A 26493-nucleotide genomic window follows, 5' to 3' on the forward strand; every position below is an offset into this window, starting at 1 on the left:
GAGAGAGAGAGAGAGAGAGAGAGAGCGCATACAGTTCATGTGGGTGCCTACAGAGGCCAGAAGACGGTATTAGATCCCCTGGAACTGCCCTATGTGGGTGTTGAGAATTGAACTGGGATCCTGTGGTGATATATTCTGTACCCTAATAAAATTTGCCTGAACAGAACATGTCACTAGATTAAACATAGATGCCAGGCAGTGGTGGCACACACCTTTAATCCTAGCACTCAGGAGGCAGAGATCTGTCTGGATCTCTGTGAGTTCAAAGCCACCCTGGACTACATGAGATTGACTCAGTCTAGAAGAGAAACAGAGCCAGGCAGTGGTGGCACACACCTTTAATCCCAGTACTTAGGAATCACACACCTTTAATCCTTCTAATTCCTTAAGAAGGAAGTGATGGCTGGGCAGAGAAAGGTATATAAAGCATGAGGAGACAGGAACTAAAGTTTTTTCGCTGAAGCTGTTTCAGCTGAAGTCTTTTCAGGCTGAGGAGTCCTAGAGGTAAGACGTGGCAGTGGCTTGTTCCTTTGTCTCTCTGATCTTTCAGCATTTACTCCAATTTCTGGCTCTGGGTTTTTTTTTTTTGTTTGTTTGTTTGTTTGTTTTGTTTTGTTTTTTTTTAAATTAAAAAGACCTATTAGAATTCTAACTACAGGGTCCTCTACAAGAGCAGCGATTGCTCCCAATAACCCTGAGCCACCTCCCTAGGCCCACCCAGTAGCTCCTTGATGCTCCGTATTAACTTAAGTCTGAGTGTTTTCTTGCTCTGCATATTTGATTGATTTTTGTCCCTGACACCTGGGCCTCTCCTCTTCCACATCCTGTGATTCTACAGACCCACATCCAACTCCCCTTAATTTCAAGCTCTCTGGTTATTTCTATAACAAATTTAGTCATCACTCCCTAGAGGAAGTGGCAAACGGAAGTCCACAGTGGGTAGTCTAGGGCTAGACTGATTACAAATTTCATAAAAGAACACAATCACTATTTCCACCAGCCTTAATAAAAGCAAACAATAGTTTTTAAGTGCCTGAAAGACATGCAATACTGGCTAATCATTTGAGTTTCAAGCATCAGGGGAAAATATCTGCTGTCCCTGCCCACAACATTATAAATGACCATAAAGGGCGGATGTCACTAAGGGACTGGAAGGGACACTTCTGAGCTGCCCAAGACTTTCATCCGGTGCCACTCCAGCCAAGCCTAACCACAGCTGGAACCACCAGCCTGAGCATCACTTCTAAGTGAGATCAAATTGTCTTAACTTCCAGCGTATGTCAGTCACCTAAGACATCCAAGGAACACACTGCAAATAAACACATCATGGCGGCTAAAAACAGCCTGAGTGGTTTACGGCTCTGGAAACAATACTACAGAAACCCACACGGCCATTCTTCCCGGGAAGGTGGTGAGTGAGCACCAGCCACACTGCAGCCACTAAACAGTTTGAAAAGCCCTGAACAGTTCCCAGACACACTTGAGATTCACCGCAGCTTCTGTGAAAGGCAGACATTATTCATCTAATGAATGGATGGGAACAGAATGAGCTCCAGACAACCTGCCTGCCTTCCCCCTCCCAGAACCACACCCAGAGAAATGGAAAACTCCAAGGGAAAAGTGCTAGGCAGGTCCCAACTCCACTCTCGAATGGAAAGAACAGAGTCCGAAGGGGACCAAGGGACACCTCTCAAGAGCTTCACTTCTGCAGGAGAGAACCCCGGAAGGTGTGCGGGAACTCCATTAGAGCTCGGATGTGCTTGTCACTAACACAGAGAGATGGCCACAGCCGATGGATGGCCTCACTTGAAGCACCCATCAAGTGAGGAAGTGCACCAGGTCCATTCTACCGAACCCACCATCTCTACCTGGCCCAGCCCTGATCGCCTATTGAATTCACTTTCAATAACTACACCTCTTTTGTCAGTTCCACAGGCTACTCAGAAAGGCATCACTGGATTCTGAGAACTTACGATTTCTACACAAAAGTGTTTTGCGTCTGTCTGCACTCGATGGTGCTGAATGTCAGACACAGCACTGAAAACCTGAAACCAAATATAATTGGTGATATTGAATATCACAACCAACTTCCCTTCTTGAGTTGAATTATAAATGTGTTCATCAGTTCTCCTGTAATGCTCACTTACAGCTTTGTACATTTTACTGGCCTCTTTTTTTTTTTTTATTTTGGCAAATTATATTTAAATCTTTTCAAAAACAATTAGATGCATTTTAGTAATCATGTCCTCATGATTTAGTAATCATGTCTCCCAAAAGCTTGGAGGCTCCTCTTTAAAGGGGTTTTCCTAACTCTGCATCTCCCATATCTACTCACGCATGACCTATACTAATTGCTCAATAAACGCCGCCTAAATGAGCCTGGCAGAGCCTTAATGCTGCTAACACAGACTCTATTTCCCCATCTCCTTTACATCTGCATTTCCATCACCCTGCAGCCATGTAATTAGGTCTGGCCAGTGAGCCGGTGAAGGGACACAGTGGGACTTTTGTGAAGTCCCCTCAGAGGAGGACATCTTCTGTCCCCTCACCCCACCCCACCCCCACTGAACCAAATATAAGCAGAAGGGTGGCCGACTGGAGCCCTGGCAACCACTTTGGGCTATACGTTAACTAAGAAGTAACGTGGCAGGACAGATAGGAAAAAGAAAAACACGTGGTAGTTCATGCTCAGGACCTTCCACAAGAGCTACAGGCTGCCAGCTTGCTGGACTTCACACGGGAAAGAATGCCTCCCGTGTCTTCTCGAAAACATTTCCCACCAGCACTGGAATCCTATGGAAGGTTCTAAGAGGCTCACAAAAGTAAACAACTCTTTGTCAAAGTACACCCCCCATACACATACATACTCGATTCATCTTTATTAAAACTATGGCTGGGAGAGGGGAAGAAAGAGTTTCCTTGTTTTTTGCAGGGCACTGTGAGGAACATCTGCTTGCTCAAGTCATCATTGCTCCCAGCCAAACTCAACACCCACACGGAAAACTTATTCATATCCCAGAGTGGGAAAAAAGATGCATGAGAGTCTTAGTATTCACACAGACAAATACAGTAACCTAAACATACTTTACACTCCAGCTGAATGGACTTCTCAATGAAAATGCTCACAATCGACTTCTTCACTAGCATGGCCCACAGAAACGCCTCGAAAGTTTAAACTTTTAATATGACCAGCTAATGCAGGAGACCAGTGACTGAGACTCTCCTGCACTATCAAAGGGTCAAGCTACCTTGAGACAGTCTTTCTACATGAGATTAAGGGAAGGTAAGAATGCTTAGATTTGGAGAATCATACATAAATCAGGCAAGTGAGTAGGATGGATTCTCTGCAAGTACACATATCATCTTGAAATTTTAGGTGTAAAACTCCCACCCACCTGACATAAATTAAAATCCCACTATGGAGGGAGATAGAGGCTTTCTTGGGGGGGGGCACAGAGGCGATGAGAACTGAGTATGTCTACAGCGGCACAGAGTTTTACTATGTTTAACTATGTAAAACAAAGATCTAAAGAGTACCTCAAGGGACAATCACAGATCTTGTCAATATGACATCCCATAATATGCTGGGAGACACTTTATTTCCACAACAGGGAAATAAAGCCACTGACACCAACTACTTCCAATCAGAAAATTCCTAGTGGAGTCAACTTGATATTAGCCTTGTGTGAGTCTAAGGAAGAGCCCACTTCCAGTTATCATCATAAACAGCAAAGAACCGTTGCTGATTTCCAGCTTCATAAAATGTATCATCCTTTGGTTTCTTTGAGGGTCATAAAATTACTAAGAAGCACATCCAAAACTAAATGACAGTTTAGCAGAACTACCAATCTAGTTGAACACTTAGTAGGGGATGCCAGCCTAGAATACACTTAGTAGGGGATGCCAACCTAGCGGTACATTTAGAAGACACCCACTCAGTAGTACACTTAGTAGGGATGCCAATCATCTAGCGATGCCCTTAGTAGGAGGCAGCTCCCTCTTTGACAGTGAGTTATGAGCAGGAGAAGGAGCTGGAATTTCAAAGGTTAGTTTACTGAGCTGCAACTCCCAGGGTAAGCAAAGGAGGACACAGCCTTACCTGTCCCATTGAGCGTGGTGTTTTTATTCGTGTAGAGCCTGATCATATGTCCAATTGTTTTCACATTCTCTCTCAGCATGATACCTCGAGCCTGTACCATAAAGAGGTATGTGTTGGCTATAAAAGAGAAACAAAAGGGAGAAAGAAGGTCATGAAATGGTAATATTTTTCTTAGGAAGATTATATTCAGACTTAGCAAAGTACCCAAAAAGTGACACTCAATTACCTACCATGTCAAAGGAGAAAACAAAATACAAGACGACTGTTTCCTGCTTTAAAAAACTTAGGAATGCTGGGTGTGGTGGAGTGCTTAAATCCCAGCACTAGGGAGGCAGAGGCAGGCAGATCTCTGTGAGTTTGAGGCCAGCCTGGGCTACAGAGCAAGTTCCAGGTCAGCCAGGGCTGTTACACAGTGAAACCCTCTCTCAAAAAATAAACAAAACAAAAAACAAACAAATGAAAAACTTAGGAACACGTGGACTTTTAAAAATTAAAATAGGGACCAACAAGATGTCTCAGTGGATAAAGGTGCCTGCCACCAAGCCCAATGATCTGAGTTTGAGCCCTGGTACCCATATAGTTGAAGAAGAAAACCAATTCCCAAAAGTTGTTCTCTGACCTCCATATGTGCACTACAGCATGTGAGTACACACACATACATATGCATACACAGAGATACATAAACGTCAACTTTTAAACAAAAATCAAAAACGTTAAGTGGCAACATCCTTCTAGCTAACAGGTCAAGACTAAATACACAAATTGTAGTAAAATTCCTTAAGTTCATATAAACATAATCACTTCAAAAGAGATATTTATTATAAGGACACAGTCCTCTAATTCAAAACTCACTTTTTAAAACTCTGTATTAATTCACTAAAACCCAAAACTCCACAAAGGTAACCCCTTATCTTACAGGGAATATGCTATAGATTACCATAACACCAGGATGGGGTTTACAGACCACCAAAACACCAGGATGGAGTCTTCTACAGATCACCATAACACCAGGATGAGGTCTACAAATCACCGAAACACCAGGATGGGGTCTACAGATCACCAGAACACCAGGATGGGGGTCTACGGATCACCAAAATACCAGGATGGGGTCTACAGATCACCAGAACACCAGGATGGGGTCTACAGATCACCAGTACACCTGGATGGGGTCTACAGATCACCAGAACACCTGAATGGGGTCTACAAATCACCAGAACATCTGGATGGGTCACCATTCTGAAGCCCCACAAAGCCTCAATGTGTCTGAAAGGAGGAATAACTTGGAATTGACAGCCACTTGGATCATTTCTATGAGTTAATTACTCAAAGTACTATAATTCCTTTCAAACACAAAATATGAAAAAGCAACTGTCGGTGCACAGGTTTGTAGCCTTAACTCTTTGAGGTGTTTTAAAAGCAGTCCCTAATTTCTATCTGTTGAGGAAATCAGTAAACTGACAGGCTCCAGAATGCCTTAACTAAGGTGTTACACTCCCTTGAGCAGGCAGGGAGCTAAGTCAGGAGATCCTCTTTGGGAACCCCACTTGAGACAGCCTACAGGACCTCAACTCTGTTTTTTAAATAGGCAGCATTGCACCAGATACCTCCCACGCCCCGTCCATGTTAACTAGTTTCATCACAAAGCCAAACCTTCAGGACTCCATTCAGGTAAGCGGTTCATTCCCACAGCAGTTAGGCACCAGCAAGACTTGGTTAACAGATTTGTCTACATGACGAAAAGCTGTCAGTGCAGAGGAATGATAGTCTCACAGAATGAATACCCAGGCTTGGATGTGTCTGTTGGAGAGTGCTCCTAACTGAACTTAACTTATTTAGACTTTTATCATGCATTTTATAGTGCGTTTATCGTGTACGGTTAGAAACATGACATGATTTTACTACACTTTTGCCCTTGAGTGGATGCTAAGGTGTTAAGAGTTCGGGGACATTACCCTGGGTCTTAGAGACATAACTCTATTATACACATAGTTTCAACTACAGGTACAAAATTGTTTAGGAAAAAAAAACAGATTATCATGACGATGATTTTTTTTTAAATAAAGGAATGCGTTTTATATTCACTGCATGGATGGAGGAACAGACATGAGGAGGAGCTGGGGACCATTCTCAACAGCGGGGAACAATCTATTAGTCTATTTTAAATCATTTACAGCTAAGACAATTCCATCCCTCAGGTGAATGGCCCTCCTGGGTTGGGTTTGGTCCCTGAAGACAGGAACCCATTTGGGAATGAAGATGTGCTTAGACACAGAGCAGCTGACAGGGACACAATGATGCACCTACAAGTCATACTAAACAAACCATCAGGACAAAGTCCCCAACATCATACAGCTGCACTGACCCACATGCAGCTACATCCCAGCTCATTATCGCTAATAGCAACTGCAATCTCTCGCTGGTAAGACTTTAAGAAAAAAAAAATCCTTATCTAAATTTTTTATTCCAATTTGTAAGAAACCGTAATTCAGAAAATGAATAAGGTTGTCTTTCTTGCGTTTGCCCTTATGTCTTGAGACAACTCTGAAATATACTAAAAAGCACCACTACTTAATTAAAAGCATGCTGTGTGTTCTTTAATTGGCTCATTTTCTACTTCCCTCTACATAATGAGACATAAATCCAACTTGTTTGCCAGTTATCCCTTCAGAAGGAAGAAAAACACCATAAAAACACCTTGGGGAAAGGAAAGAAAGAGAAAAAACTTCAAAAGGCAATAGTTTGCCAAAGTGTCCAGGCCTTCTAGCCAGGGCTTGTGACAGGGGCTTCATGAACCTGCCCCCCTTCTCCACTATAAAAACATTAAGGGGTTTGTAAAATGCTTGGGTCGACCACCCTTCCACATCCAGCTCTGCTCACTGGAAGTGTGGAGCACTGATGGTGAGGAGGCCACAGCATGTGCAGGGACATCAAAGTGTCCCTGGACAGGGAGATCTCCAGCACTGATATCCAGGTTCCTGACTGCGGAGACACACCTTGCTGCTGAGTGCCTTACAGTCAAATGGACAGGTGCTTCCAAATGGGACCTGAGGGGCAGGCAATCTGGCAGCACTTATAATGGTGGGATTGCAGCTAAGAAAGGGATTGGAACCACAGCTAGGAGACATGAAAGTAACAGCACAAGGTGGAATAGACTGGTCTCGAGTGGATACGAGAAAGTAATGAGCCCATTATGCAGATGACACACAGGAGGACTAATTATGTAACCTCAGAAGAACCTACAGACTACAAAGAAGCCGACTAGGTTAAATGCTGCAAAGGCTACAGAGGAAAAGACTGGAATAGCTTGAGGGCTGGAGGGATGGCTCAGTCGTTAAGGGCGCTAGCTGTTCTTGAAGAGCACTAGGGTTCCATTCCCAGCCCCCACGTGAGTTGGCTCACAATGGCCCGTAACTGCAACTCCAGGGGCTCTGACACCATCCTCTGGCCTCTGTGGCCACCTAAATAAAAATGTCTTAAATTTTTTTTAAAAGGTATAATAAAATAAAAAGATAATTTAGGAGAAAAGACCTAACACATGACATACGACATGAGCTTTGCCAGGCACCCTACATACGCCTTATGTGTGCCATCTTAATTAATTCTCTCCGGCAGCTCCGTGGGTACTACTATTATTGCCATTAATAAATAAAGAAATTGAGGTGGGGCAATGAGAAAACCACATCCTTATTGTAAGTGATGAAGCAGTCACCATCATACCTCTCCACCTCCTGACAATGCTATGAGGAGGTCCCTGACAACCTTTGAGACAGCAGTGTCTTCTGGAAACGAAAGGAGAAGAGTCAGTGGTTCCGTGGACAGTACATTTCACGAAAGGAAAGTGGGCAGCCAGCAAGGAGAAGAGAAGATTCCTTAGAAGGGGAGGGTCTGAGTATGCCTGTGGCCCGGGTGGAACCATTTGAGGCACTCAGAGAATGAAGAGCAGGGAGGGAGGGGCATTTCTGCCAAAGGCAGTGTGAGCAGAGGCTCTGGGGAGGAAGGGAGCAGAGGATTCAAGTGTGACACTCAGCCACCGGCGAGTTTAGTAGCAATGGACGATAAGCTGGACAGCTCCCGGTGCATGTGGGGATGGCTGAAACAGATGAATGGGAAGTGAGGAGACTAGGGTGGAATAAGATGCCAGCCGAGGGGAGGAGAAGCTGCCGGCCTTGGAAGCCTGGGTAGCTGTGGTCCATAGAGGGACAGGGAGGACAAGCCACACAGGGGCTGACTGACACCCAGCCTAAAGCAAAGCAGAGTGAAGAGACCATTCTGGATCATCTGGATTATCCAGTGGCAGTGGCTCTTATAACAGAAAGGGAAAGGGGGTGCGATGTGGGTGTGGACTCACAGAAAGCACGTGACGACAGAGGCAGAAACTCATGTGATCCCAGACCAGAAGACCAACAGGTACCTGCAACCTCAGGACAAAGCAGCCTGCCATTTCAGCCTTCATTTCAGGTGTCAAGCCTCGGGAGAGATAATTCCCCGTGTTTTAAGGTATGGGTGTCGGGAGGCATGCAGACCTCAGAAACTAATGTACTAGCTGAGAGGGAGTCAGCTTTCTTCAGTATGAGATCAGAAAGGGAAAAACAAAAAAGAAAACAGCCCAAAGGTAACATCCAATTAGATCTGAAGGGTCTGAGGGACAGCAACTTAGAGGCAATACAGGAGACCAAGTGAGGAAAAAGAGAGATCTTCAAGACAAAAAGTTATGGGGGGGGGGCAGGGGCACTAAGCCTGACAACCTGAGTTTGATCCCCAAAACCTACAGGGCAAAAGAAAGCCTGCTCTCACAGACATTCACATACACATTCATTCTCTCTCTCTCTCTCTCTCTCTCTCTCTCTCTCTCTCGCTCTCGCTCTCGCTCTCGCTCTCGCTCTCGCTCTCGCTCTCGCTCTCGCTCTCGCTCTCCACACACACACACACACACACACACACACAAATAATCATGAAGAAAGAATCACCATAAACCAGACTACAGTCTACAATTAACATCAGAGCCAGAAGGGACAAAATAACAGGAGAGAAGCTGCCTCCCACATCACTTAAGAACACACGAGGAGACAGTGTTTCAAAACGCCCCATGCCACCTCCCTGCTGTTACCTGCTGAGCCAGTCACCTAAGTGTTTCTAGGAAGTACAACAATCTTCTAAAAAGCTGCTTCAGGCTCTGGAAACTTAGCTTCTTTCCACATTCAGTGCCATGCTTAATAAACATCCAGAAGCTGCTCATCCATGTTCACAAAAGAAAATATACTTATAATAATCATGGTCTAACACCAGGATTAGGCCAAGTCAAGCATAAAATATGGTTTGTACTTTGTAGGGTTCTCAACCTATGGGGTCATGATCCTTTGGTCACAGATATTTACATTATGATTCATAACAGTGGCAAAATTAGTTGTGAAATAATTCTATGGTTGGGGTGGGTCACCACAACATAAGGCACTGTATTACTGTATTAAAGGGTCACAGCATTAGGAAGGTTGAGAGCCACTACTGAAGAGGAAGGATTAAAACCAAAAACTAAACATTAGGACTGTGCCAGGCTGATAAACAATCCCCATTAGGCCAGAGAGTTATAGAGTGTCATAACACAAAGATGGTAATTCAGGCACAGCCTCAAAGCAATTGACTATGAAAACCATTGACCTGTAGTTCCAAGTCAATCATAGACTGACTCAGGAGGGGAGCAGGAACTCTGTTCAGAGTCCCACTTCAACAAGTGATAAGAAGCAGTGATAACAGGCAGAACAGGACCGTTTCCAACCCCATCCAACAGTGCATGCTTTGCTGACATAGGCACTAAAAACTAACCGGAGTGCCTCCACAGCACGCCTATCATGTCCATGGTGCCGTCAATGGCTACAATTTTGCTTGGAGGGCATGTGTGTTAAGACCGGTCATAACTTTCATTTTTAAACAAAACTGACTTTTCCAACAGCTTTATATTAAAGCTAGTCAGGGTGGAGGAAGTTTGCCCAGCAGATATTTACTGCCTACTATTTACCAAGCACTGCTGGAAACTAAGGGGCCATGTAGAGTCAGAATCAAGACCCTGGGTCCTGGGTTCATTGGGAGCTTCACTTGCCTACCATGCACAAAGGTCTCATACCCTGTACTGCAAAAAAAAAAAAAAAAAGTCTGAAAGGTAGAGGTGGGAAGAACAGAAGTTCAAGGTCATCTTTGGTTTTGTAATTATCTCAAGGCCAACTGCAGCTACATGAGATCCTGTCTCAAAAACAAACCAGAGCTAAAGAGATGGCTTAGCAGTTAAGAAAGCACAGTGCTCTTGCAGAGCAAGTTCAGTCCCCATTTAGGATAGCTTACCTGCCTGTAACTCTAGATCTGATGAATGTCCCTGTTCTCCAAGGGCACCCACACTCACATGCACATACCCACACACAGACACACACATACAAATAGTTAAAAATACAGTAAGTTTGCAAGGTGTAGTGGCACACCCCTTTAATCCAAGCACCCAGGAGGCGAGGCTGGCAGATCTCTATGAGTTAGTTCAAGGCCATTCTGGTATCTCTATGAGTTAGTTCAAGGCCATCCTGGTCTGTAGAGTCACCCTGCCTTAAAAATCAACTAATTAATTAAAGTTCATTTAATTTACAAATAAATCTGAAAGAAGGAAGAAAGAAGTGAAGGAATCAAGATCTCAAAGAAAGACAAACTGCCAGGCATAGGTTCAGCCTTGTTTCAATGTAACATATTTCAAAGAGGACACTTGGAACCCACTGGCATGAAAAAACTAAGGAAGGACAAAGGACAGCTGCATGTCCTGCATTTGTTAGCGCACAATGAGTCACCTAGAATGCGTGCTTAGTTTCTTCCAAGTATTACAAGGACCCTAACAAAGCTAATGAGGAAGTGAAACCAGAAGGAAGCGAGGGACTCCGGAAAGGAAGATGGGCGATGGAACAGATTTGCAAAATCTAATCAGGAAACTCGATGATGTTACAAAAGACAAAGCCACAAGTAAACATGCCTGGGAAGCATTACAAAATTAGCATTTTCAGCATCCATAAGATGAACATGAACCAAATCCCTACCCACTTAAGAACTGTATTAAACAGATACACGAAGGAGGCATGGCATAAGCGATGTTTTCTATCTCCAACCACTCTGCGTTTTGATGATTAAAACTTCAGAATTTCCACTTATTCACACGAAGAGAGTGAGTCTAAAACAAGAGGCAGAAAAGAAGACACTGGACAGAACATGAATGTGAGCAACCTCCAAGCCCACGGGATGTTTTTAGATCAGGAAACAAGGTACTATACAGTTCTGTCTCTTCTGCCTGTTGACTCACATGGAAACAATCCAGTTCCTCTTCCTTCCTAGAGTCAAACTGGACATTACACCAGACTGAGAAGTTACACTTTCCTGTGTCCTTTTTCTTTTCTTTTTTCTCTATTCTAAGAAATTTTGCCTTATTATATTGTACAGGCTGGCTTCAAACTCCTGGCCTCAAGTAAGCCTCCTGGTTCAGACTTCTGAACAGTTGGTACTCCAGGCATTTACCAGCTCCTCGGTTATCAAAGACAATCTATGTAACATTATTTTATTCAGCAGCTGAGGTGACTTTAGTCAATGTTATATTAATATTATCAAATATGTAAAACCAACAGGATGGAACCTGTTTCATCCAAGATACCACGCTTCAGTAACAAACGTTAGGCAACCACTTAAAGATACTATTGTAAAGATATTTTACATTTTCAGATTCGATTCTTGTACTTTATGTGTAGGAATGTTTTGCCTGCATGTATGTGCAGCACATGCACATGGTGCCTGGTGTTCTTGGGAGTTCAGAGGAGGGTACCAGATCCCCTGGAACTGGAGTTATGAATGGTTGTGAGCCACCATGTGGGTGCTGGGAACTGGACCCGGGTCCTCTGCAAGAACAGCCAGTGCTCCTAACCACTGATCCATCTCTCTAGCTCTCTTGTAAAGATATTTTAAGAAGCTTTTTCTAGTCAAATAGTGGAAAATGCTATTTTTAAATTACACCTATTGGGAACACTGTAATGCTATATATTTTAAGAACTTTTATTAATTCTGTTAAGGGATTGCTGCATATCTTTCTAATAATTAAAAATGATAAATAACATATTTAGATCAACTCATGACCAAATTCCCTAGTCACTGCTAACCTACAAGTGAACATATAGCATCACTCTTTTAAGCAATTTATCTATCCACTTCTCTGGATGAAAGAAATTATTCATCATGGTAGTCAGCCACTTCTATCTTCAAACAAGTTATTCTGGTTTTTAGAAACCAGGATTCGTTCTGTGAACGATCAAATGGCATCAGATGATCAATTCAGAAAAGCAGACCTGGGAGCTGAAAATGCAGCTCAATTGGTAGGACACTTGCCCAATGTATACAAGACCTGGGGTTCAAACCCCAACCCTGCATCAACCAACTTGAGTGTACACATTCATAATCCCAGCACTCAGGAGGTAGAGGCAGGGGATCAGAATTCCAAGGTCATCCTCAACTACACAAAACAAAAGTCAACCTAGCCTGTACTTAATTCCCCAACACCACCAACACCACCTTCGATGTTTGTCAGAAGCATCTAGGTACCTGCTTAAAATGCGTGGGAACTGCAATCAGCAGCTCTACTGAGAGGTGTGGGTAGAAGGGAACCGTCAGAAGGAAGTGCTCCAGGAAGGCTACAGGATCAAGGTACATAACATGTATATCTAACACATACAACGGCCACAAAGGGGCCATTATCTTGAACAGCAAACTCAAGCTAATAAAAAAAAAAAAAGCAAGGCTGGACATTGTGGCTGCATCTTTAATCCCAGCCCTAGAGAGGCAAAGGCAGGTGGATCTCTGTGAGTTCAAGGCCAATCTGGTCTGCATAGTGAGTTCGAGAAAAGCCAAGGCTACAGAATGTGACCCTGTCTCAATAAAGCTAAAAGGAAGGAAAGGGTATGAAAGGGGGGGAAAAAAGAAGTGTATCTGGAGATATTCCTGGGAAATAAGCTCATGAAAGCAGACCACTCTAAATAAAGCTTAAACATTCATATCTGAAAGCTGCTTTCAATAGTATCAAAACGTAACTATAATGAGTCGGGGTGGAGGGGGGACCTGCAGAGGGTATTTTAGGGCGTGGGTTCCTGGGTCATCTTTGGGAGTCCTTCAGGCCTCGTGCTCCCAGTATCCAATTTCTGGTGCTTTGTCTTGGCTGCCTTGGACCAAGCTGGCTTTTGCCCCCATGGCCTGACCTTACAAGGTACCCGGCCAAGCAGACAGCCTGTCTTCACTTCAACTCCCTTTCCCCTCTGAGTGTTTTGCTGTTGCTGTTGTTGTTGTTTTTAATTCCTGCAGGATACAATGACAATATTTAAAAAGCTCTTTTGTCAGGACAGAAACACAGAAGGTGGTGTGTGAGCGATCCTGAGGTTGGATGTGAAGATCGGGTCAGCCCAGGAAGGAAGTAGGTATTTCAGGGTGCTGCAATGTCTTTCATGAACACGTCTCTGGAGAACACATTTGCTTCCTCCTCTCGGAGCCCCATGTGTCATGTCTGTCGGTGGTGTTTCCTGGGCAGGTTTGATTTGTTGTTTCATGGTTCGACTCCTGTGGGCACATTTGCTTTCTGGTCCTAGCAGAGTTTGGCACCATTTGATTTGAGCCCCTGCAAAATCCCTGCTGAGGTGAAATAGGAGTGAGCGAGCAGAAAGGATGTTGTCAGCCATTACACTTTCGGCTGTGTGGCACAGCCGTATGTCGATGACGCTACGCCTGGTAATGTTAAACCTTAAGTTTGTGACTGCCCTAGTCAGCATTAAGTGTCAACGTGACAGCCTGGAACAGTGCTTCTCAACCTGTGGGTCACGACCCCTTTGGAGTTGACCGACCCTGTCAGGAGTCGCGTAGCAGATATTCTGCATATTAGATATTTACATTACAATTCATAACAGTAGCAAAATTACAGTTATGAAGTAGCATGAAATAATTTTATGGTTGGGGGTCGCCTCGACATGAGGAACTGTATTAAGAAGGTTAAGAACCACTGGCCTAGAGTCACCTGAAGAAAGGCAAAAAGTCTCTATTGAATGATTGTCTTCATCAGATTGGCCTGTGGGCATGTCTGTGAGGGGCTGACTTGATTATTAATTGGTGCAGGACAGACCAACTCAGTATGGGTAGTGCCATCCCTGGGCATGTGGGCCTGGGCCCTGTAAAAAAAAAAGTTAGTGATGGAGCCAGCAAGCTGTGTTCCTCCCTGGTTCCTGCCTTGGATTCCTGTTCTCACTGTCCTCGGTGAGGTTCCGTGACCGGGAAGTCTAAGAGGAAATAAACTCTTTCCAAGTTGCTTTGGTCAGAATGGTTTATGACAGCAACATAAAAGCTAAATAGCGCAGTAACCAACCCCTTTCTCCTTCCCAGATAACTAATACAACTTTTTGTTCGTTTTTGAAGATAACTGAATGAGGTGTAACCTAAAATGAGTCTTGTAATTACCCTCACTGCTGAGGCTATCCAAAAGTGTTTTATTTTATTTTTCATCTACACAAAAGCTATTCAAACTGATTTGAGAGAGAGAGAGAGAGAGAGAGAGAGAGAGAGAGAGAGAGAGAGAGAGAAGGAAGGAGGGAGAGAGGGAGGGAGGGAAGGAAGGAGGGAGAGGGAGAGAGGGAGGGAGGGAAGGAGGGAGGGGGAGAGAGGGAGGGAGGGAAGGAGGGAGGGAGGGAGGGAGAGAGAGAGAGGCAAAGAGAGGAAGATGGGGCTCATTTCTCCCCCATCTTCAACCAGGCAAAATTGGAAATTTCCTTCCACACAGACCCAAGAGTCAGGTATCCTACCATACACATTTCAGCTCTTCCAGAAATGCTGAATGAGACCCGGAGCAGGGGATGATGTGTGGGGGCCTGTCCTTCCACTTCCTGCAAACAGTGCAACCACACTGACTGACCATGGCACTCCAGGGTGGACAACATGATGGGCCACTTTTGGGATTTTGCTCCTGACACTTCTTCAGCAACAACCATGGATGGCATCCAAGACACCACTGCATCTATGCCCCAGGCTCCCACGGCTCCACACCCTTGCACAGATAATGAAACATGGGAACTGTGATGAGGACAGCCACAACCACACCTGGAACCGCCAGAGCATGAGGTCCAATGATTAGAAAAGCTCTATAGTTGTTTAAGCGGGATGCATTGTGTTTTCAAGATGATCAGAACCAAGATTTCCAGAGGTAAGATACAGGAAATGGGACTTCAGATGTAGCTCAGCTGATACAGTGTGTGCCTCAATGTTCTCAACACTACAGATGCTGGGCACAAAAGCCCACACTGGTCGTCCCAGCAACTCCAGAGAGGGAGGCGGAAGTTCAAAGCCATTCTTACCTACATAGAGAATTCTAGCTAGTCTGAACTAGAGACCCCGTCTTAAAAATAAAACAAAACCTGCGTTCAATATGGCTTGGGTGGGTTCAAAAACTAACTACCATATTCACCATGTCTATACAACTTCGCAACACATACCTCTTCCCACAGTTCTGAATAATGTTTGAAATATCTATCATACACAGACACCTACCAGCCCAGGCTCGGACTTCTCCTTTACAAATATTCTCAGGCATGGCTATTTTTATCTTTAATAAATACTAGAAGGCAGAAATGAAAAGCATGGCTGTTCATCCTGCTGTGAAGACCTACCAGCTCTCAAATTCACTCACCACCAAATAAGGTGGAGAACAGCACTGAGCTGAGCCAGATTTCTATGAATCAAAAAATTACCTAGTTCCCCACAAGGTCATATGATTGACATTAATTTTCATTGACACTAAGGGCAGAGTTACAAATACTGCTCGTGAGCGGCCATCCCACCGCTGGAGGCCATCCTTCAGAGGGGCTACTTGTGCGTGGGCAAGGAAGGGGCCTACAGACTGTTAGAATCTAAACCGGACTGCGGCTCAGGCCACACCAACCTGCAGCAGCCTCTCCATGGAGGGAAAAGCCAAGCCTGGTGCCAAGAGCCTGTCGGTGAATCTCTGACCTCTTAACAGACTCCCCAGGTGCCCAAATTCCAAGACAATGACAGACCCCATTCCCACTTCCACAGGGATGTTGCCAAGTGCTAAGACATCAACCAGAAGGCGACTAGTGAGGACACATCCCCCACCCCACCCCCGCCCATAATGGGTACCCCTCAACTAGATCTGTACCTCCTCCGCCCCTCCCCCACATCTCATAGGTGTGCGTTTCTTAGTGGCTGGCAATGCAAGCCCCCTGTCCTTCTCCTTCTGCCAGCTACAGCCTGACTACATGCCTCCATGAAACCACTCCCTTCCTATGAGAGCTGTCAGAAGGGATCGCCACTCTGTCTCCTGGCCTGAACTCTCCTCAAAGCCCCTGCCATGCTGCAGTTTCTACGTCCCTGGTGGTAATACTTCTTTTTATCCAGTAAATCCTAGGCACGAGGGCGGTCTGCCACAATGTCCCCACCCCACCCCCCGCCGCCGCCGCCGCCCAGTGAAATCTGAAACCTTTCACTGATTCCAGGTGGGAAGTCAGAAGGTGGCAGACCCCCTAGGAAGAAGTCCAAAGGGCACTTGGACCTTCTTGATATTCTCCTGCGATCACTGGGAGACCATGCTCAGAAGTCGTTAACTTGGTGTGTAGGCTGCAAAACTTGCTGAAATGAGATGACTCCTGGGCGGCGGGGGGGGGGGGGGGGGGACACGGACACGACAAGACAAAGATAAACACCATCCTCCTGTATGATAGCGACACCCAAAGCTGCCCTCTAGGCTCCAAGCCCTTATCTCTAACTACCTAGTCAGTGACAAATTCTTCCTGGATAGTCCAGAGGCATCCAGTTACCATACCCTAAACCGAAACCACTCCCTCAATCCCAGCCCCTGGACGTCCTCTGTGACTGGTCACCTGGGGTCTGAGTGAGAACCTGAGCATCCCAGGGAAGCCGGCCCTTTGCCAGCCCATGGCTCTCATCGCCCACTGTGATCTGGATCTAACTCCTCCTGCTGGAACCCTGACAGGAGCAGGAGCGTCTTACCTGGTCTCCCCGTCTCTGTGTCTGCCCTACATTTCCCATCCTTCCTGCTAGGATGACTCTAAAACAAAGGGCTGTCTCTTTCCCCTTCGCAAAACTCCTGCTGAGCCCTGCTACTCACAGAACAAAAATAGCAAGGCAGGCCCAGAGGCGAAATGTGACCAATACCAAGTCAGAAGGACTGCGGGAAAGGGCCCCAGAGAAGAACAGGGAACTTGAAGAGGGAAAAAAAAAACCCACAAAGGGCCTTTTCAACACAAAGCAGGCTAAATCAGCTCCAAAGGCACAGGTCACGTAGCAAGGCCTGGAAAGGTACCTGAGTCTAGGAAGCTGAAGAGCACATTAAAAAGTTGCAAGGCAAGTAACTACCTGCTGAGGTAGCCCAGAGCCAGCCAAAGCAAGATATCAGGCCAGCCTTTGAGCAAAGACCTGAGCTACCTCCCACAGACACATACGTCTTCTTAGATACCCCACACCACCCACGCCATTTTCATTTCCAGCCGGCCTTCCATGGAGGCCCAAGTAACCAAAAGACCCACAGGGTTTCAGACAAAGTGGCCAACCAGATTCTGCCCCCAAAGACCAAGAAAGGCTGACCAGGAAAAAGGCTTTGGTGACGAAAGGACGGTAACCTCCCCATTACCACAGAAGCTAAGCAGTCTCCCTCGGATGCTGCCCTGTGGGTGGCAGGCACATCTAATTCTTTCTTATCGTCCTTTAGATAAAGCTGTGTGGGCCAGACCAGTTCATTCTGCTGGGAACGTCAGCGACCCGAGCGCTGGGCTGGATGTGGAGCCCTAAAGACCTTTTAGCAACCTGCCTCTCCACACCCTGAGGAATAGCCATATGGAACCAGACTACTGGCATTTCCCAGAAGCTTTTGCTGTGCTGGGTATAAATCAGTCCTATTCTACCCACCCTAGGAATCTATAACCATCCCTCACCCTCTCTTAGGCTTTCTATCGTGTACGCTGAAGCTCCTTCATGGCGCCAACCTCCACAAAGAACTGTCGTCATCGTTTTTCAAGTCTTCCAGACCCCACTGTCCAGCTTCTCTTGGGGGCTCCAGCCAAACCAACGGCTCCTCTGGCGCAACAGGATACGATTGTGTTGCAGGGCAAGTTATATTGGAAACGGCTCCCTAATAAATGGAAGTCTATTCTCAATACAGCCAGCTCAATGCCCTAGAAGGACGCTGCACTCACCTCTTGGCAACCACACACAGAGGCAGGCATGAAACAGAATGCCTGACTCCTACCTCTGCCGGGAAGGCTAGGGCAAAGTAGCCACAGACTTCCTGTGGGATGGCTCCCAGAGACTTATCTACAGCCCGGTTTCCCTCAGCACTGAAGTTCCTCGTGTAAAAACACTATCTTGTGTTTCCCGAATATGTATCAGGGAAAATGTTTCAACTTCTACTTAAAATAATGGAGCTTTGAGTACTATTGAACTCACGCTAGACGAGGCCCCAAACAGCGCAGCAAATGCAGAGCAGCACCAAGAAAACAGAAAACTAACCAGATTGGCTGTGTACACTGTGTGGCCTGTCGGCTCAGAAGGGAGAAGGGCAGAAGGAGATGTGTGCAGGTAAAGAGGCCCATGACACAGTAAACTAAACAATGGAAGAACTATCTGGGGGAGAGGCACCTGACCAAATGTGTCTGGACCCAAAAGATAGAGAAACACAGTGACACCCAACAAACAAATGGATATGATGTGGCTCAAAGAGCCTTAGATTTGAAACAGTTTTTGACAAGAGGAGCTGGAGCTGGGCAGTAGCGGTGGGCACCTTTAATCCCAGCACTCGGGAGAGAGAGGCAGGCAGAGCTCTGTGAGTTCGAGGTCAGCCTGGTCTACAGAGTGAGTTCCAGGATGGCCATGGCTATACAGAAAAAACCCTGTCTCTGAGTGGGGTAGGGGAGGAAAGAAGGAAGGAAAAGAGCGGCTGGAGAGATACCTCAGCCGGGTAAGAGCACTGGTTGCTCTTTCAAAAGACCTAGTTTCAGTCTCCAGCACCCACATGACAGCTAATCACCATCAGTAACTTCAGCTCCATGGCATCCAACATCTTTTGGTTTCTGCATGCAGATGATGCACAGAATACCAATACACATAAAATAAGAAGGAAATTAAAAAAAAAAAAAACAGTAAGAAGAACTTCTATGTGGCATAATTCAGTCAAAAGTAAATTCTGCTCCAGGATGTAACTTGGGTTGTATTGTATATTGATTGTATATCAGTATGTCCAATGAAACTACAAAGCGATAAGTGATGGCCTGTGAGGCTCAGAATGCAGCACCGAGGCACCCGTGGCCTCAAGGAAAAGCATTTATGCAACTGGCTGCTGTACTAGGAACTACACTGACCACATTTTCCACATCATTTTCACTTCAGAAAACAGCTGGCACACTGTGGTTAGATCTGTGTATCTGACCTGCATTTTCTCAGACATGAAGAAAGTGACCTTACACACATACATGAGGAGAGAGAGAGAGAGAGAGAGAGAGAGAGAGAGAGAGAGAGAGAGAGAGAGAGAACAGACAGCCTTTGCCACCAAACACAAAATTTGAATTTTCTAGCAAAACTTTGAATTTTAGAAAACTTCTTCTCAGCTAGGCAGAGGTACCTTGCACCTTTAATCCCAGCACTCAGGAAGCAGAGAACAGGTGGATCTCTGAGTTCAAGGCCAGCCTGGTCTACAGAGTGAGTTCCAGGACAGCTAGGGCCACACAGAGAAACCCTGTCTTGAAAAATCAAAAGGAAAAAAAAGAAAAAAAAAAAAAAAAAACTTCTTCTCATACTTAAAGAAAGAGGAAAAAACACCTCCCAACCCCCCCAAAAATAGCACAAGGATGGGGGCAGACACTGGTCTCCTCCCATAGCACAAGGGTGGGGGCAGACACTGGTTTCTACTCTCTCCCCCAACGCACAAGGGCACGGGGGAGGCAGACACTGGTTTAACAAATTCATATCATTTATGTCTGGCTAACATACTTGTCTTCCTGGCTTCATTGTTAACATTTTTAATTATAGGGTTCTCAAAATAGAGTAATTTAAATTATTACTTCTGTCTTAGTTAGGGTTTTTTATTGCTGTGAAAAGACACCATGACCATGGTGGCAACTCATATAAGGAACACATTTCATTGAGGTGGCCCGCTTACAGTTTCAGAGGTTCAGTCCACTATCATCATGGTGGCGTGCGGGCAGACGTGGTGCTGGAGGAACAGCTGAGAGTCCTACATCTTTGCAGGCAACAGGAAGTTGACTGAAAGTCACACTGAGGGAAGCTTGAGCAAGAGACCTCAAAGCCCGCCCCCACAGTGACACACTTCCTCCAACAAGGCCACACCTCCTAACAGTGCCACTCCCTTTGGAGGCTATTTTCTTCCAAACCACATTAACCTAGTTGCTTGCAAGACAATTGTCAAGGTTGTATGACATTGGTTGTTCTATTGCAACATTGCACACTCAAATAAGAAAAATGTACCAGGCTTCCATATCAGCTGCATTTTAACAATCTACAGATAGCAGATGAGCACTGGAAAGCTGAGATGCAGATTTCCTTTGCTTAACCTTTTAGCATGTTACCCAATATATGTAAAAGCAGGACCCAAGATTAGCTCGGTTATATAGGCTTTCTTCGCATGCACACAGCCCTGAGTACCACCTAACCCAGCATCACAAAGGGAACAAGAAAGCAAAGAGAGACCTTTCAAAGTTGTTAATACAAGATCATAAATTCAAGCAAATTCTTGCTGAGTGTGGTGGTGCATGCCTTTAATCTCAGCATTTATATCTACATAGAGAGTTCCAGGCCAGTCAGGGCTACATAGAGCAATCCAGTCTAAAAAAAGAAATCTTGTCAGGGACCAGCAGGATGGCTGAACAGGTAAAGCTGCAGGCTGCCATGCCTGACAGCCTACACTTGATCTCCAGAACCCACACGGTGGAAGGAGAGACGACTACAAGCTGTACTCTGACCTTCACACACATACACACATACACACACACACACACACACACACACACACACACACACACACCATAGCACCTGCATGTTCACACCTGTACTCACATACACAAACACAATAAAGAACGACATTTTTTAAAATTATCCTTGTGGGAAGTGAGTGTGATCAGGGTGCATTATGTGCATTGTGTGCATTTCCCAAATAATCAATAAAAATATTACATTGGGGAAAAAATATTCTTGTGCAGACTCTTTCACAGCTAATATCTGGTAAAATAACATTCTCCAAAGAGGTCCAACTTTTGAGGAGTTACATGAAAAGGAAAAAAGTTTCTATAGAAGTAGATGACTTATATGATGTCTAAAATGGCAAGAAAGATTTTTTTTGCTTATAGCCTTTTCCTAAATGTCCTAAATAATATCCAATCTACTAAATGACAGAAAAGATAGTAAAATAACTTTGATATCTACAAACTAGCTGGTGTGGCAGAATTAATAAAGACTTCTTAACGAAAGAGATTCAAAACATCCAACTTAAGGCCAATAAAAAGCATTCTTACACAGCCTATCCCAGCTGTATGAAAATTTGCCCAATTCATGCTTCAGGCTGAGATGTCAATTGCTGCCACAAGCACCCATTTCTCAGAGAATGGGGTTTTTGTCCTTGTTGTTGCTGTTGTTGTTTTTCTTTACCTAGGGAAAAACACAAACTAAAGGACAAAATTGCTAAAGTATTCATACTCCTTCAAACTTTACCCTAAACTTCTAGTTGGCAATGATACGTCAAGATTTTTCCAAGCATCATTATCTGACTGTATACTCTTTAATTAAGTCCAATAAAAAAGATTATACAGTAATAATTTTTTTCATGAAAAATCAGTCTGGATGAAGCTTCAGTCTGTCCCTGCAATTCACTACCATCATCTATCACACACCCACACACCCATACACACACACACCTCTACAGGGATAAGAATTTCACCTCAAAATTCTGCAGATGTTTTCCCTCTCTGAAAGGCATGACATTTTTAGCTAACTCAGGGGAGAAACGCTGACTCAAAAAAAGACAACTGAGTATCTTAGGAGAAGTGACAGAATATTCACTGTTACCAAGTCACTCAGCATTAAACACTGAGTGACAAGAAAACTCAGCCAGGTTTAGAGACTAGGATGCGTTTTAAGAGCCCTATCAATTCACAGAAATCTTCACTCCCTGAAACAAGGCCATGTGGCCCACTTGTCAACAGCAGGAGAAATGAGGAATTGGGATATTCCAATAAAGAAGCCAAGATCATGCAAAGGTGTATTGGGGACCAAAAGTCAAAAGCAACTAACAGAAAGTTAACAATTTAAGCCCACAAATTGCCTTGCATAATTATTTTAATCATCATTTCGACTGAGCAGGAATCCGAACAAGTTAAGCAGAGATGACTTTGACAAGAAGACCCAAGCCGACTAAATAACAAAGCTGTGTTTCAACAACTCAGCCCCTAAAATGCCTCAAGTATGGAGCAAACGTCTGTTGACCTACAACACTAGCATGCACACACTCTTGACCTTGCTCACAGGTCCTGTTTCCCCATCATATTTTCACAACCGGATATTGTATCTGAAGATAAAGATGTCTGAATAAAACAACAATTAAACACCGAATTTACCTGAAGAAAGCGACAGAGGCATCCCACCCCACCCCCACCCCTACCTGGCGAGCACCAGGCCCTGGTTTCCCTACATCCACTGAATGCCACCTTTTAAGTTCTTTGAAAGGTGTATTAACCAAGCTAACGTGGCCAAGCAGTTTCTTCGACAGTTTTGAAATAAGTCAAATCAGATGCTTTGGTTCAGCTTCCAAGACTGAACACCCCAATTACCTTCTTTCTGACCATAGGAGGTGAGGGTGTGTCCGGGTGCTTACCGATGCCTGGAGCTACATAGATGAAGTAGAGACAGGACGTGGAGAGGGAGAAGAAGAAGATGAAAGCGATCAGGGAGCGATTGGAGACCCGCATCATCCGCTTGAGCGCAGACATCTTCCTTGGTCCTGTCGGCAGCGCGGGCTGCGCTCTCAGGTCGAACTCGGGGCCACGGTCCAGGCCCTAAACTTCCATGAATGTACGGAGAACCCCAAGAGGGTAGCGGGGTCCGGCCGGAGAAGCTTCGGAGGGGAGGACCAAGCCGGGAAGGGGAAACGGATACAATGAATGGGAGGCGGCGGAGCAGCGGGAAGGGTGGAGGGAGGATGCGGGGAAAGGTGGAGGGAGGCCGGGGGACCGGGCACCGTGGAGGCCAAAGCCGCGGGCCAGGCTGGTGAATGCGCTGAGTTGCGGAGCGCGGCCCGCGGGCTGCAGCGGGTCGGGGTCCCCGCACCCCGGGCGGCGTCCAAGAGGTGAGTCCCCGCGATCTGGACCCGGGCCGGGTCGCGTGCGTTCTGCGGGCCTGCGCCCGGGCGAGTGCGGCCAGTGCGGAGCTCTAGCGTGGGCTCCGGGGCACTCGAGGCGCGGGCGGCCGCGGGGAACCTGGGGGCTGCGGAGCGGGGCGCTCGCCGGCGCGCGGCCTGCACCTCATTCCGCGCCGGGCCCCGGAGCGCAGCGGCGGCCTCGGGAGCCGAGCGCAGGCCAGGGCGGCGTCCCGGCCAGCGGCGAATGCGCCCGAGCTCCGCTGGCTGCCGCCGCCCGCTGCCCAGCCGGCCACGGCAGCCGCATTCCCGCCGCGGAGCCCGAGGGAGAGGAGGTGCCGCCCCCGCACAGACCCGGGACTACCCGGCGGAGGCGCGCGGCCGGGGCCCGGAGGGTGAAGGGTGAAGGAAAGAGGTGACAGACGCGCGGTGATCGCGGATCGCGGACACCCACGAGGACAATCCCGACAGCCCTGTGCGCCCTGAGACCCCTGCAGGCTCCGCCCGCCGGTGCACAACTCGCCAGGCGGCGCTGCGCCCAGAGCAGGGGAACCAAGAGTCCTCGCCCCTGGAGCGCCGCGCGTCCTGATTGGTCCTGGCACTCCGCGCCAGGTCCCCACCCCGCCCCGCCCTCCCGGGTTACTGTCCCTCGTGGACCCTGCACTAGGCAAGGACCGCATCCACACCGTGGGATGCGCTCTGCACCAAGGGTCATGTTCGTGGGAAACAAGGATCTTTTGGAGAAGGACGAAGGAGGCACATTTCCCACCCGGATTTATGGACTGTCGGATGTGGTGTGGGCCTATGTGTATCCGTTATGCCTTTACCAACCTTCCCATTGAAGGTGAACGCAGCCAATAGGCCCACGAACACCACAGCCCAATCCCAAAAGGGAAGCAGTCCACTGAACTGATGCACCTCCTAGGCGCGGGGCTACCCTTTGTTCCATGGCTTCCTGCTGCTAGCTACATTGTTTGGGCTCCTCACCTACATCACATATCCCCAGCATATTGTATGCAGGTGTTTCTTTTCAGCTGATCAGTTCATTGTGACTATATACACCATCCTGGCAGGACCAAAGATAGATTCCAAAGAGATATGTGGTCCTTCTTTTAGCCATCGAACTGTTAAAAACAATGGTCTTCAAGAAATCGGAATTTCGGCCAGGCAGTGGTGGCGCACGTCTTTAATCCAGGCACTCGGGAGGCAGAGCCAGGCGGATCTCTGTGAGTTCGAGGCCAGCCTGGGCTACCAAGTGAGCTCCAGGAAAGGCGCAAAGCTACGCAGAGAAACCCTGTCTCAGAAAAAAAAAAAAAGAGAGAAAAAGAAAAAAAAAAGAAAGAAAGAAAGAAATCGGGATTTCTCCATACTCTCATACCTGGGAAGGAAAAGGCTAGCCAGAGCAGGGACTTATTTCTCCAAAAGAGGTTTCACACAGTTCTGACAACTTGTCAGACCATCTTGTAGGAAAGAGGAAGCTGGGTCAATGGTGGAAGGGACCACAGTCTGCCCAGGACTGCTTAGTTAGGCGTATTCCTTGCCCTGCCTTGAAAATCTAAACCTCATGCCAGGACTCTGAAGGTAAACTTGGGGTGAGGAGGTCACTGGATCTCGTTATCTGCCTCTTTTCCCAGTGTGGCCACATTGAATAAATCACCTTTCTTTGTTTGTCACTGTGACTTATGTTTAACTGTCCTGTTGAGGGCAGGTGCTTAGTCCTGGTTTGTTAGGACTGCCAGGGCGGGAGTCGAACTTAATGGTAACAACAGCTGTGTATGCTCCACCATGATCTGTTCAAGCCCATCTCCAGGAGGTTAGACTCGGGTAGACCCCAGCTGCTCACTAGCAACCAGTATTAGGCAACTGGGGAGCTCTGGATTCAGTGAAAGACTACCCCTCCCCCAAACCTCTTCTCAAAAGCCAAAGTGGAGTAGAGAAAGACACCCAATATCAATCTCTGCCCTCCATGTGCGCGCGCGCGCGTACACACACACACACTCATGCACACGTCTATGTGAACCTGTGCACATATACAAACATGCACATACATACACAGAACTTCTGGTTTTTAAAAAAATTGTTTTTAATTGACTCTTCTGGAATACATCATACCTCTACAGTTATACCAAAAAACAAATGCATGTGGTCACTTTATTAAATGAGTTGATGCCTTTAAAGGGTAAAGGGCACAGGGGAGCCTGATCCAAAATCTCTCCTTTTGATCAGTCTCCCAAGGGACAAGGATGCTTATCTCTCTGTTTAAACACCAAATTTCTGGCCGGGTGGCAGTGGCGCACGCCTTTAATCCCAGCACTCACTCGGGAGGCAGAGGCAGGCGGATCTCTATGAGTTCGAGGCCAGCCTGGTCTCCAAAGCGAGTTCCAGGAAAGGCACAAAGCTACACAGAGAAACCCTGTCTCGGGGGGGAAAAAAAACACCAAATTTCCTACCATAAGTTTCTTGTCTCTGGTGATCTTAAAGAGACTCGGGAGGATCTCACTGCTCCCCTTCCCCACTCCCTCCCCAACTCCAAAGTTTAAGCCTAGAGGCTTGTAGGCAGGTAATACCACTGTGCTGAACCTTAAAACACTGTGCTCAGCTCATTTCTACGACAGAGAATGCTTGGAGCCTATGAAATGCAAACTGAGCCTCTTCAAGCCTGTGTTAGCAACTGATACTTCCTGGGGGGCCAGGCAAACTCCACAGCAAAGTAGGCTGCAGAAATTTGAGATGTTTGGAGCTTTTCTCAACAGTGGTGAAAACACCTTAAACCTATGAGAGTTGACTGTAATTTGCAATGGCAAGAGAGAAGAAGGAAATTCCATTTAATGACTTTCTTCTAACTGTATTACTACTAGGCGTGCAGTGATTTTTTTTTTATTATCTTCTGTTTGTTGGAGCCCCCACACTTGAAATTTTAGATATATAACTGAATAAATTAAATCGTAGTTGATGGTTTTTACAGTGC

At 46.2% G+C, this 26493-nt stretch overlaps 1 protein-coding gene across 2 annotated transcripts in view; it reads right to left on the reverse strand.

The window, feature by feature from the left end:
* Window positions 1–23572, reverse strand: part of B4galt6 (beta-1,4-galactosyltransferase 6) — a 63442-nt gene extending 39870 nt beyond the window's left edge. The window contains exons 1-2 of one of the 2 annotated variants that reach the window (XM_028886546.2): window positions 23046–23572; window positions 4100–4216 (exon numbers count right to left, since the gene is read on the reverse strand). In XM_028886546.2, coding sequence (XP_028742379.1) covers window positions 4100–4216; window positions 23046–23160 — 232 coding nt within the window. In that variant the 5' untranslated portion in view covers window positions 23161–23572. Of the gene's footprint in view, window positions 1–4099; window positions 4217–17161; window positions 17266–23045 lie in introns of those variants that run through there. The other variant, XM_028886547.2, reaches the window with a different exon arrangement.
* Window positions 23573–26493: the final 2921 nt, after the last annotated feature.

The sequence above is a fragment of the Peromyscus leucopus genome, chromosome 19, assembly GCF_004664715.2.
Source record: "Peromyscus leucopus breed LL Stock chromosome 19, UCI_PerLeu_2.1, whole genome shotgun sequence".
Lineage (NCBI taxonomy): Eukaryota > Metazoa > Chordata > Mammalia > Rodentia > Cricetidae > Peromyscus > Peromyscus leucopus.